The sequence below is a fragment of the Vipera ursinii genome (genome assembly GCF_947247035.1).
Source record: "Vipera ursinii genome assembly, chromosome: 7".
NCBI lineage: Eukaryota > Metazoa > Chordata > Lepidosauria > Squamata > Viperidae > Vipera > Vipera ursinii.
In genome coordinates, this window is record NC_139521.1 from 20,602,088 (window position 1) to 20,615,339 (window position 13,252).

The 13,252-nt window shown below is 50.1% G+C and overlaps 1 protein-coding gene across 1 annotated transcript; it reads right to left on the reverse strand.

The window, feature by feature from the left end:
• Window positions 1–9,002: 9,002 nt before the first annotated feature.
• NKX3-2 (NK3 homeobox 2) lies at window positions 9,003–12,692 on the reverse strand (the record flags this gene model as incomplete). The annotated part of the gene is made up of 2 exons (XM_083367740.1): window positions 9,003–9,553; window positions 12,206–12,692. 2 exons carry the CDS (start codon window positions 12,690–12,692, stop codon window positions 9,003–9,005), a joined length of 1,038 nt encoding a protein of 345 aa, XP_083223866.1.
• Between the last annotated feature and the right edge of the window lie 560 nt (window positions 12,693–13,252).

The window sequence follows — 13,252 nt, forward strand, 5'->3', positions numbered from 1 at the left end:
GCTTGGATTCAGATATTTATTTTTACCCTGTCTTTGAAAATTCAGTTAAGATTTTTAAGTCAGTTTCCATTGAGGTCTTTCAGCACCATCCATCAGGACTGAAATCAGCGGCTGTTCCTTCCTGTAATTAATCACCCACCCCACCGATCAGTGGAGACCTTACTTTTGAGCAGACTAACATAGCATTGTGCAGAGTAGTGACTTCTGACGGCCTGAAAAGGGCGGGCCTCGCAAGGCCGCCTAGTACTGCTCCAAAACCAAAATTCTATATTGACAGCCACTTTGGTGAAGTGGTTAAGGTGCTGACCTAGAAACGAGGAGAATGCATTCTAGTCCTGGCTTAGACATGCAAGCCAGCTGGATGACTTTGGACCAGTCACTCTCTCTCAGTCCAACCCACCTCACAGGGTTATTGCTGTGGGAAAAATAGGAGGAGGAGGCCTTGAGTTACTTATAAAGTAACAAAGGTGGGATAGAAATCTAATAAAACACAACCAAACAAATATATAAATATTGACGCCCCAAATTATGTCTCTTCTGCCTTTTAGTGGAGGCAGCTGAAGATTCTTTTGGTCTCCAAGCCGGGACTGGAGGTACATGCAAAGCTAGTATAACCGTTTTTTGAACGGGGCTGTTATGAACCCCAAGAGGTTTCTGCCTAAACGTTCCAGTCCTCGAGGAAAACCTGGCAAGGGAGTTTAGAAGCGAGGATCTTACTCGGCCTTGATCTTCAGATCCAAAAAAGGGGCCTGAGCCAGTTTATTCAAAAAGAAATGCAACTGAAGTTCTCAGAGGCTTCTTCCATGGTAAGCGGGAAGAAATGCTATGAATATATCTCAAGAGCTGGGTAGCCATAGCGCTGACTATTGACCTAATAAAATTGTTTCTTTCATGGCAGATGCTGTGAAAAAGTCATCCCCCTTCAGTTCTGCAGAGTAGAAAGCTTGGATTATTCCCCAATTATTTGGGGGGCTGCTGGGACAAATCCAGCGGCCGCAGACACATAGAAAAAAAAGGAAGATGACAAGCGCAATTGAGTTTCCCAGTTGCCATGCCATAGTTCAAGTCGCCCTTCAGGAAGGCTTCTTCCTACCTTCTGCTTTGATGCCAGCCTTGGGAGCACCACCTGGCAAAAGACAGTCCTGACAGGGCAGCTCCAGGAACACCAGGACGATAATCACTGCAGGCATCTGGGGAAACAAACGACCCCCTGTCTGGCCAGTCAGGCCTTAGATCTGGCGGAAAAGGGAACCAAATTGGGCTGTCAGATGTCTAGGTGGGACAAGACCGAGCATCTTTCAGCCAAAGCGACGGCCTCCTCTACTCTCAGAGGCTGCTAGAGAGCCTGGAGATCACTTTTCAGGGTCCTCGGGCGTGATGGCTATCTCTTGGTTTAGAGGAAACGCCCAGCAGCCTTGTGGCGGAGGGCGAAGGACTCTGGACCCAAGGGCGGGAAGGAGCCCCGCGGAAGCTGCTTCTCCGTCTTTATTTTAATCATGCTTCTTTTAAGCTTCGTGCTTGATCTAGCTGTTCCTGGAACAGTTTTCAAAAGTCGAGCAGCCTACATCGATGAGCCTACGTGCTGAAAAAATACTAAGCTAAGCGTGTTTTCCAGAAGGGCAACAACTTGAGGCAATGGAGGGACTAGGGAAAAAGTACAAAACGCAGTTAAGTTCACTTCTTGAAAGGCGCCTTTCCTCTTCCCTAATATCTGGAGGGTTTTTGGATCCATGATGCTGGCAAGAAAAGGACCGTCTTGGAAATTGAATCGGCTCTGGCCGCGTGTCTGTTTCCTAACAAGGCAAGGGGATCTTAACCAGCAGCTGCCTAGCACCCTCACGCAGAGGACTTGCGAAGGAGCAGGGCCGCTTGGCTTGACCCAAAGCTGTTCTGTTCACTAGCTGCAGGGTAACCAGATATCAAAGTATCCCAGGCTCAGCCCTTAAAAACTACGAAGAAGAAACTGAAAATACCGTTCGGAAGCGGTATTTTTGGCTTTTCCAGGCGCCCGAAATCTCCCTCCTGCCTTCGGCTCCAGCCCTCCACATCCTCGGCGATCGCGGATCAAAACAAAATCCACTTCTGCTGGATCAAATGTCTAGAGGTGAAATCGGTGCGTCCATTTCGAGAGCAGTTTCTGAAGGTCACAAGTGGGGAACAATTTCTTTTTGGCCTGATGCATCCGGGCTCTGGAATTAAGGCGCTGAGAGCTTTGGGACTGATACTGGAAATCTCTCTTGTGTTGGCCGGACTTCTGTAGAGTTGAAGGGCGACCGGAATAAACGGCCATCCTGAAGCTCTGGGAAAGGGTCTCAGGGCACCTTCGGGTATTCTTATCCCAAGGGTGTGGCAAGGTGGTTGCGGAAAGCCTTTTCCAGCACCCTGGGCGTGACTGCGAAGAAGTCGGTTAACAGTTCCAGTAACTCCCCGGAATTAGTGGGACGTTTTCAGAATTCAGAATCATTTTTTGCGCCTGTACCACACAGTGACCCAAACCCTAACTTTGCAGTAGCCGAGCGGGGCGGCTGAGCAAGCTTGGCTGCTGCTTGGACCTTCACATGCTGCTCAGAAGTCTTCAGGAAAAAGTCAAGGCACTCGAATGGAATTGTTTGTTTGGCTTGCACAGTGTCCAGGATGGGGCAGAAGCAAAACGGAGGCAGAGAAATCAACAAGTGTGGCAGAACCCCAGCCCTGAAATCCTTGTGAGCCTGCACTCCAATGGAGTTGCATTTAATTTAATTTAATTTAATTTAATTTAATTTAATTTAATTTAATTTAATTTAATTTAATTTAATTTAATTTAATTTAATTTAATTTAATTTAATTTAATTTAATTTAATTTAATTTAATTTAATTTAATTTAATTTAATTTAATTTAATTCACAGTGCCCATGATGGGGCAGAAGCAAAGCGGAGGCAGAGAAAGCGACAAGTGCCCCGAAATCCTTGTAAGCCTGCAAAAAAACACTGGAGCCAAAAGAAAAAGAGGTCGTGGAGTGACTTGGCAACATGGCAGCCCTTCCACTGCCACCATCGGAACCTCTTTCTGGGAAGGAGTCCCAGCTTGTCTCGTGCCGGCTGTGTTCACGGCCGGCCGTCCTTCGAACATACTAGTAGGAAGTAGGAAAGGGAACCGCGGAGCTTGAATGACTTGCTTCTGTTGTAGACTAGGACACTCCTTTCCGTAGTTCGTCAGACGAACTAAGGCAACAGAGGTCAGAGAAGCTTAGAGTTATAGTAAACGATAGTTAGGTTCACCCATCACATTAAATTAGTCAAGAGTCCTAAACAGGCCAGGTTAGTCAACTTTATTTAATTAAACGAACATCAGTTGCCTAAAGATTATATTACCAACCCGCTTCTGCTTAGATGCTTTCTTCACCACAGAAAATTCCAGAACTGTAAAAGAAGGAATTTGAAAAACCTTCCCTTTTTATGCTGAGGACAGCAACTTGGGAATGGCTCTTCCAGACAGTAAGAAGCTCCGAACTGGTCCGATCAAAAGGTTTCCAGCAATATAAGAAATAAAACCCGAAGGCTGACCGGAAAGCTTTTCTTAGTGTTCGGTCTAACGTCTTGCCTGAGGTTAAGCAGAATCGCTCGCTGATTGCGTGAATCAAAAGCACAGCTTTTACACCATCCTTTGACTTTCTCTTGCAGTTAAACTACAAGGATTGTGTTGAGCGAACTCGTTTTCTTATCAAGCCAAGTTAAAGAAGCCTTGTACAGGAAGGAGAATCCCGTGTCTGTCAAGGAGGGTCTTTGTGCATTTCCTCCTCTTCAGAAAGGAGTTCTGACTAAATCTCTCTATTTAAAGTGACCCGTTGTTATGTCTGCTTAGTCTGCCTTTATGTGTTCTGAAAACCACAATCATCAACTTCATGAACTGATCCTGAAATGGTGTTGGAAGAGCGCTCTGCAGGTGCTCAGAGACTTGCTTTGAAGGGAGAAGAATCTCTTGATTGGGCAGAGTTAAACCGGAGGAAAAGGCCATATTGACTATTCCTGCCAGAAAGTATTCGCTTGTTTGCACAAGATCAGATGATGAATCAGTTGAATAAAAAAAGTGGTATCCCTTATTTGACTCTGAGAATAATCCGCCAGGTCCAAGAGGCAGAGAAACTCACCATCCACTTTTTTCCTCTATCCCTGGCAGTGCAAAAAGCATAAAAGGGTTTTCCAGCACACAGCCATCCTACACGGCCCCATCCAGCCATTCCTGCAAAGATGTTTGTTTTCTGTTTAATTGTCGGTCTATTTGCTTACATGTTTCAATTGACCTGCAAGACAAACGGAGCTGCCGAATTCTCAGGGTCGCTGTGATACTCTCCTTTCTTCTAACGCTGGCCAGGGAACGGAGGGGCAGAAGTACCCATGGTTGTTCGGTTGTCAATGTGGAGTCGTAGTCCCCTGCCTTTCACTGTCCACTAGTTGAGCAGCCAACCAAAGCTTGAGGCCGCCCGGGCCTGTAAAGGCTAAGCTCTTTCGGAGGGATTTTTCTGCCCATCCCCTCTCCTCTTCCTGTCATGACCTCAGAGAGACAGCATAAAAACCCTTGGCTATTTCCAACCCCAACAGGGCAATGTCTCTGCCCCAAGGAGCAGCCAGCTGCACAGCCCAGCCGGTTCAAAACTAGTCTGCTTTCAGAGGAGCTACTTTCAGAGATTGTCAGCTAGTTCACATGAACTGGGCCGAGGGTCCAATATGCCCCCAGATCGAACATTTGGGGGAAGCAATAGACGGTCTTTGCTGCTTTCCTGACGCCTACATCCAACAGCTTTGGCCTTGGTCTTGTTGCCATTGGCTCTAGGAAATACTTTGGGACATTTTCCTGGAAAGAAGCAGCCGTTCCTCTTTCACCCCAGTTCCCCTGTCTTGACCACAAGGAGACCCCAGTTCCACAGGGATTTTGTTGGCCTGGGAGCTTGTGGGTTGCATTCCCCTCTTGAATCCCCTTTGGTCTTTCCTCTCCTTGCCCTCTTGCTGGCAGGATGGGTCTCTCCAGCCGAAGCTTAATGAGGAACTATTTTCATTGAATTTTGTTGGCAAGTAGTGAGCTCTTCTCAATTGTGATTCCTAGTTCCCAGGATCTGCACACCTCTGACAGCTTTAAGGCTCTCTTATTTGGTGCTAGAATCTGGAGGAAGCTGTTTTTACCCTGGAGGGATGAAGGGTAGACTTAAGTCTCTCTCACTGGTGCATATGGTAATGGGGGGGGGGGGTTAAAAAAGGGGCTGCTAGGCCCTGTTCATGCCTCAGGTAGGTGCAATAAGGAAAAGAGGAATGGAATAGCACCTCCTTTTTTTTGGGGGGGGGAAATGGGAGGACACCAAATTCCCAAGAACTCTGAATTGGCCAGCCCTGAAGCTTAAGGCACCTGGTAGAATTAGGCTCATTCCATTTTTCAGATGTACTAGGGGTGTCCTCTGCCCTCCTCCTGCTTAGCAAGACCAAGCTCCACTGGGTTGTCTTAGGATGTTCAAAAACTCTAAAGATGGGCATTTCAGACATAATGTCCACAAAGCGGTTTTTAAGGCTCCTTTTCAGTCCCAGACACTCCCCAAATCTCCCCTGCACCCCCTCCGAGGTCTGGCTTTGAGGAGAGATGTGTGGGGTTTTTTTCCTGGCACCTGGCACTGAATGCTTTCCTGTGACTCACAGCAAGGCCAATCTTGCCCAACTAAGCTCCAGATCCCTGGATCAAGAAGCTGAAAACACCATATAAAAAGGGCCAGTGTATTTTGAGGCAGAAATGAAAAGGAACCTTAAACTAGTGGAGATCTGCTGCTTTGCACCCTTAGGGCTTAAAGAATTGTACTTTTTAAGGACACCTCCTATTGCAGCCTATGGGAAGAAAGTATAACAAATGCCATGAAATTATTTTATTATTTTGAAATTATTACTTTTACTAATTTTTTAAATTATTTTTCCCCATGGGTATTTATTTACTCTGAAATCAAGGACAACTAAAGGTTCCCTTTTCTTTACCGAAAGCACTTGTAGATGAGTTTCTGCTGTGCATTTAGAGGACAACTGAATCCTAGGGAGTATAAAAGGTAAAGGTTCTTTCCCCCCCCCCCACATGCATGCTAGTCGTTTCTGACTCTAGGGGCCAGTGCTCATCTCCGTTTCAAAGTCCAAGGACGTCTCCGTGGTCCGCATGACTAGACGCTGTTACCTTCCCACCGTAGTGGTCCCTATTTTTCTACTTGCATTTTTACATGCTTTTGAACAGGTGCTCACTCTGGTACATGGCACTCGGGATTCGACCCGCCAAACTGCCGACCATCTGATCGACAAGCTCAGCGTCCTAACCCACTCCAAAGCTAATGGTAAATCTACTGGATAGAATTTGCTAACATACAGTATGAATCTTAGAAAATCTACTTTGATTAATTTGCTGAGAATCAAAAACATAATTCCAAATTTCACAGAGTTTCTACTACCAATGATTTAAAGGCTATTAATGTAGAAATTGAAATACATCTTGGAAGAAAGGAGGGAAAGGTGATGAGGAAGGTAACCTTTCTCTAGCCTGAAGTCAGAAAAAAGGGAGTGAATTGATATTTTGTCCCCAGTTAAAGTAGTGGTCAGCCAGGAAAAGTGCTTCTTCTAATCTTGCCTGGCTGCCCATTCCAAATTTGTTGATGCATTTGAAATGAAATGCAACATTTATGAGTTTGGTTCCTTGGGGTGGGTACAGCAACAATGCACCTTCCACAGTTAAAGAATTCCCATCCTAGTTGCATGAAATGTTGCAGTCTTCCTGAGAGTGAAGATGGAAAGAACAATTAATCAAAAAAATGAAATCTACAAATGGGAGGAAGGAGGACAGCTGACTAACTATGCAAGGGTTTCAGAAACTTCCAATCTGCACCAAGAGAAGAAAGTAGGTGCTGTCCTCCCCACTTCAGCCTCCACCCTCATTACCTATCAGGATTGTGATAATAACATCTTGACCCAACAACAGCTCTCCAAACTCTTTGCTGGCTCCCTTCAGAAGACCCTAAAATTTGAGAGTGCCCAGAGGACACACAATATATTCAAACCCCATCTTTAGTCAGTACTTCAGATAATCCGCCCATAGTGCCCCATCCAGTTTCTTCAGCCCCAACTATTGCTGCCATTTGCCTTACTTGCTTCTGCATTTCTTTGGATTTAGCTGAGCTCAAAAGCAGGATTCCATGGCTACTCTTGCAGGCCCTAGACTTTTCCTTCCTACTTTAACTCCAAGTGAAGGTATACAAGAACTGGAGCCAAACTTCGCCCTCAAGGTGCTGGTGAACTTTGTAGGACTGAAGGGGAAAAAAATCCTCAATCCCATGAGCCCTGAACTATGCAAAGTCTTCCAGGCAGCTAAAGTAGGTGTTCCAGAAGCTTTCTAGAAGGAAAATGGAGGCAGCCACTGGGTTTCATACTATTCCCACATGTGCTATATCCTCCTGCATGGCTTAGTCTGCCGTTTTGTCTTCCTCTCCTGCTTTTGATACAGTGCAGCCCATAAAACACCCCAATTTGTGGACAGAAAGGCTGTTTAATCCATCACTTTCACTTGCCATCTACCATACTTCCCAAGAACGTTGCTTGGACTGATTCTCCATTTACTATTTATTTTTCTTGATTTATGAATGTGTTGTTTCCAACATTGTCTAAACTTCTCTTATTAAATATCATTTCATAAGAATCACCATTCCTCCAGCAAGTGCCAAACTGCTGTTTTTCCGTTTGCTTCTTCGTCTCCCTCCCGTTTACTCTTTGCTACTTATTTCATCAGAAATAAAAAACATTGCGTTATTTTGATTTGTTACAATAAATATCAGTAGGAACGAGAATAAATCTTAGGCTGGAAAAGGAAGCTGTGGAGAGAAAGGATGGTTTTTTAAAAGATTTTTTAACTATAAGCCCTACTGAAATTGGGTCAATAATCCAGTTACTGGGTTCATATTTAAATCCAAGCCTCCAAGCCTCTTCGGGTAGACATAGCCTTCGGATCACACTCAACAACCTGAGAAATTGAAGCAGGTTTGCGGGGTGCCCTGCAATCGACCCAGTTATTTTCAGAACAAAGACCCCTTTGACACTTGAATGGCGACCGAAATGCCCGTGGTCACCAAGCCCAAGAGAAGGAACCCCCGCAAGAGTGAGGCAGCCAGCGAGGGATCAAGTCGTTATATGGCCTCGCCCTGAAACGTGAGTTTTTCTGGAGGAAACCAAAGCCTTCGCGTTTCTCCAAACAGTTCGGGAGAGAATTAAAAAACAAAACAATTGCCAAAAGTTAAATTGATTTTTATAAATTAGGGGGAGGGGCGGTACAAGGAAGGGATTGACGCACAAATATTCACAATTCAGTGGAAGTAAATTGTCATAATTGTTTGCAACTCTCCACCTAAAGAAAAATGAGAGCATTTACTGCGAAATGGGAGAAGAAAGGGGGGAAAGGCACCGAATGACTTCAACATTCCCACCGAAACTGTTTCTTTTTCCCTTCCAAGGCCCCAGTATTAAATTCATACTGAATATAAAAATAATTATTATAAACACAACGATTTTAATACAACCAAAAAGTGCTAGAATCATATTGTTTCCCAAACTGCGCCCCATAACTGCGAGAAGTCAGGTCACAGGCCAGAAGCTGCGGGGAAACTCCTGCACACCCGCGTTAGAGTGGACAGAAGATGGTCCCCTTGTTCGGACTGAGCGCGTTTGTTCAGGTACAGTCCAACTGCCTCCAAAGTGCTGGAGCAAGAGAACGGCCCGCCTGGTTGTCCCGAAAAATCTCGATTATTCAGCGAGGCCGGCAGGAGGGGATTGACTCTGCTCCGGCGGCGTTTGAACCAAGAAAGGAGGACGGTAGAGGCGGCTCCAGAAGAGCAGAAGCGGCCGAAAGAGCAGATCGGTTGCCGAGCTTTCCCCTACTGCTCTTCCCTTCTTTCCTTGCCTCCCTCCCTCGTGTCTCCTCGCCCCACTAGCCTTCGTGCTCTGGAGCGGACGGGATCTGAGCCTCATTTGATGCCCCCGGCGGCAGGGGCAGGACAGGAGGAAAGAGCCCAGCCCGGCAGACAGTAATAAGGGTAATAGTAAGAGGGCTGGATGGAGAAGAGGGGAGGCGGCCGGACCATCTCGTTCGGGTGATACTGCCTCTGATCATCACGGACTAGCACTCTGACCGCTACTTTCTTGGCCGCCGGTGCGGCGGACAACAGGTCCGCTGCCAGCTGGCGTCGCTTCGTCTTGTAGCGCCGATTCTGGAACCAGATTTTCACCTGCGTCTCGGTGAGCTTGAGCGAGGCAGCCAGGTCGGCGCGCTCGGGCCCAGAGAGGTAGCGCTGGTGGTTGAAGCGCCGCTCCAGCTCGAAAACCTGCGCGTGGGAAAAGGCCGCCCGCGAGCGCTTTTTGCGCGGTTTCTGGAACGCCGTCGAGGCTGCCACGGGAGCCGGGATGCCGGCCGATATCGCCTCGTCCTCCTCGGAGAGGGCTTTGGAACCGAGGCAGCCGTGTTTGGCTTCGTCCTCCTCCTCCTCCTTGTCCTCCTCTTCAGTGTGGCTGCCGCCTCCTGAGGAGGGAAAAGAAGGCAGAGTCAGGAGGCGTAGGAGTTTGGGGTGCCCCTTCAGCCATGCGTCCCGCCTCCCCGTCTTCACCTCCACCCCTGTTTCTCCCTTCTGAGCAGAGAGACTTGGCCTGCCATCGGAGGGCCCCCTGCCACTTCCCATTCTGCCCGATCCTGGAGCAGCATTGGGCCTACATTTCTCCTATCCCTAAAGACAAGCCTTCTTCGAGTTGGAGACACTGAACTCGGGCAAGGCGCTGATGCTGGTGGTTGACATCGCTTCTCCACTGTCCTAGCTAGGGCTTTTTGATGGATGTCCCATCAGGCTTCAGACTCTTTACTCTTTTTCCTGGGCTTCTCCCTCGCAGCCACACGAATATCTAAGCCCTTCAAAACCAGCAGCCAACAGTTACAGGATTATACAGGTGTAAATCAAACGAGGCTGAACTGAAAGGAGGCCCGCATGGGATGGAATTTTATCTGTCTCAGGGTAAACACAAGGCCAGGTCCGAGTCCTTCAAACTCTTCCTTTTGCTTCCTCTCCTTTTTGGTAAGGGGTGGGGGTAGGGTGGGACAGAAAGTTGCATTTTGGCTGAGAGGGGCACCCACGAGTTGCCCTGAAAGTTTGCCCTGAAAGGTAATGACCCTAAGAAAGACTTGGAGAAACCAATTTGCTCGGGACCACAGGAGCTGCTGCTGCCTTAATTCTCCCTCATGTGGCCTGCCTGGGTGCACACCCTTTTCGTCAGCCGCCTTGCCGACTGTTGTGGGGCTGAGGGGAGGCCTATCAAGCAAGGAGTGCCACAATCCCTCTGCCAAATCAGGGCGCCAGCCGTTACAGAGAAGTGATGGGGAAGGGGAGACCGAAGAGCTACTAAGGAGGAACGAAAAGAAGGACCTTCACCACAATTTGAACGTTGTCATTTCTTAATTTCCCAGCAGCCGAACTCTTCTGAACTCTTCTCCCAAAAGCTGCAGGAGTGAATCCTCTGATAGCGGAGCCACAAAGCTACAGTCTGTCCCACTAGGTTCCAATAAGCCGCAGTTCGTTAAATCTAACGGATTTCAAACTGGATCCCTGTACTTCCCAGTTCTTAGGCATTTTTTTGCTTCAAAATCTCACCCTGACGTCAGAAAATCTCAGCCCAGCAGCAGTCGAGCCTTCAGAGACAGGAGCTGTGCAAAGTAAGCTATAGAAACCACTCGTCTTCTTGTGTCAGGTTTATTTGCACGGAACTGGCAAGGCGAGTCACTAACACCAACTGAACCAGGTCTCGCCTTTGCTTGGTTTCGACAGGCGGACCAAAGCAGATTTTGCCCCAAAGTCAGACCCTTCTGGTGTGCGGAAAGGCCAACAAAGGTGAGGAGAGACGCAGCTCAACTTTGCATGCAGCTCTCCGGATTCCTAATGGTAGAAAACTTATCCATTCGAGCCTTTCGCTTCTGGGCCTCTTTGGTGTTCCTCTTTGTACATGCGGGGCTTCCCTGGTGACGCATCCTTGATTACCCTCTGTCCGGTTCTCCAAATGGAGGGGCGGACAGAAACGAAAGCTCTTCTCGGCGGCCTAGAAAAGCGAAGAGAGCAGGCGACTCGTCTCTTCCTCCCTCCCCGCGTAAGCCTCTGCTCCGCCGCCAGGCTCAACCCAAGTGCAGCAACTGCTAGACAGACGGCCATCCAGCAACCGGCACCCTAGTACTACCCCTCCTACACGCCGGGATTCTCCTACGCTTCCGGCCCGGCGGGTTACTGAAACCGCCCCGGGATCCACTTTAAAGGGGCTGGAAGACACAATGGTTTGTCTGGAACGGCCAGCAGCTGAGAGATACGCGGGGGAAACGAACTCTGCCTGGGAATCTCAGGGAGGAGGACGGTGCCCTTCTTTCCCTTTAGTAACTAGACTTCGCGCGATCCATTTCCCGCAGGAAAAACATCCTCTATTAGGTTAAGCTCGCCTTTTCCGAGAAGGCCTTTGTCCGTCGGAAGGCGGCATGCACAACACGGCGACGGGGCGAGTCTTCAGGCTCCGCAGCCACTGCAGCCAGCTCGGACTCGGAACGAGAGCGGCCGACGAGAGTGCAATTAGCAACGTGCACTGGACGGGTTAAGAGATCCGGGCTTCCCAGCTGGCCTACTCAGGCCCAGCCGAACAGCTGGGAAGGCCGCCCTCCGTTTCCGCGACCCGTTTCCCGGCTGCCCTTTCCTGACTAGAACGGGTTTCTGCCAAAGGGAGACGCGGGTAGGAAAACAACAGCGGTCAGAAGCCAGAATGGCTTCGCAGTTATTTCTTCCGCCAGGCCCGGCAAACGCTGCCTTTTAAACCCCGGGGATCGGGGCCACTCATGCCTCAGAAGTGGGAGCAGGGCGAGTCTCCAGATTTCCAGCCCCGGCCGAAGGTGACGTCGCTGCCCTCGAAAGGCGGCCTTCTAGCGGAGACCCACTGAGCAGAGCGCTTAGGATTCTGAAAGGCTGGGAAAGAGCGCAGGGTCGTCCTCAGTGACCAGCGGGACTACCTTCCCTTTACGAGAGAAGCGCCCTCTATTCTCCCAGAATACCCTCGAGATCTCCGGATGAGCAGGAGCACGACCTGGCCTTGTCTCCCCACTCCCAACGGCATCGTCCCGCTCCACAGTCCTCCCTTGATCGCTCCGAAGGCTTACCTGTTGTCGGCGGCTCCGAACCTTGGCCCGGGGGCTGGCTTTGCGGGGACGGAGGAGGGTGGCCTTGCTCGGTGCCGATTCTTCCCACGAGGGATCGAGTGTGCAGGCTCCCTCGGGGTCTTCTGGACTCAGCGGGCACGTGGCCCTCTCTGCCGCCAGGCTCTTGCTCTTCGTCGTCCTCCCTGTCGCCGTCGTGCTCCTCGCTCAGGACTGAATCCGAGTCGCAGTGGGGTGGCCGGGCAGCCGCGGGGTCGGAGCGCTGCTGCTCCTGGGGCGGCGGCGGTGGCTGGAGCACGGGGCCCGGAGTGGCGGCCGCCTGGTCAAAGAGGCGCCAGCAGCAGGCGGACGTACCCTCGGGGCTGGGCAGGAGCATTGAAGGGCAGGGACGAGCGGCAGCTACGACTGGCACGGCGCCCACTTCCTTCTTGGTGAGGAGGGCTTGGATGGAAAAAGGCGTCGGGGCCAGGCTAGCGTTGTGCCGGGCCATGGCTGGGACGGATGCTGGGCTGCCGTGTCAGGCAGCAGCGGGAGATCTGCGTTCAGTTGGACGCTGTCCTCAGCGCCGCCGCCGGCGCCCGCGGACCAGTTGCGCGATGTTCCCATAAAGAGCCTGGCCGTCGCTGAACCTGCCGACACGCTCCTCCGGCCAAGCAGCTCTAGACTCCGTCCCACACAGCGCCTCTGCGTGCTCACTGGCTTTCGGCCGCCTTTTTCTGCCCGCCCAGCTGTCAGTCCAGCGCCGGAGCGTCCGAGCCGAGGCGGGCGCCGGCCGTTCCTCGGGGGCGGAGTTCGTCTCGGGCGGCACGTTCATTGGCTGCACTACTTTTCCTGCCCGCGAGAGAGTCCGATCTTGGAGCACCCGCCTTAACCCTTTCACTGCCAAGGGTTTCCCTTCCCGAGAAAGAGTTTCTGGCCGAGAAGAAGGGGGAATTCCTCGAGGGCAGCCCATCTCCGCTTTTACGCCTCTCCCGAGCCAGAGGCATACATCTTCGGGCTTTCTAGGATAGTTAAGCTCAACCTCCACCTGGTGTAACCGGCTGGCAAAGC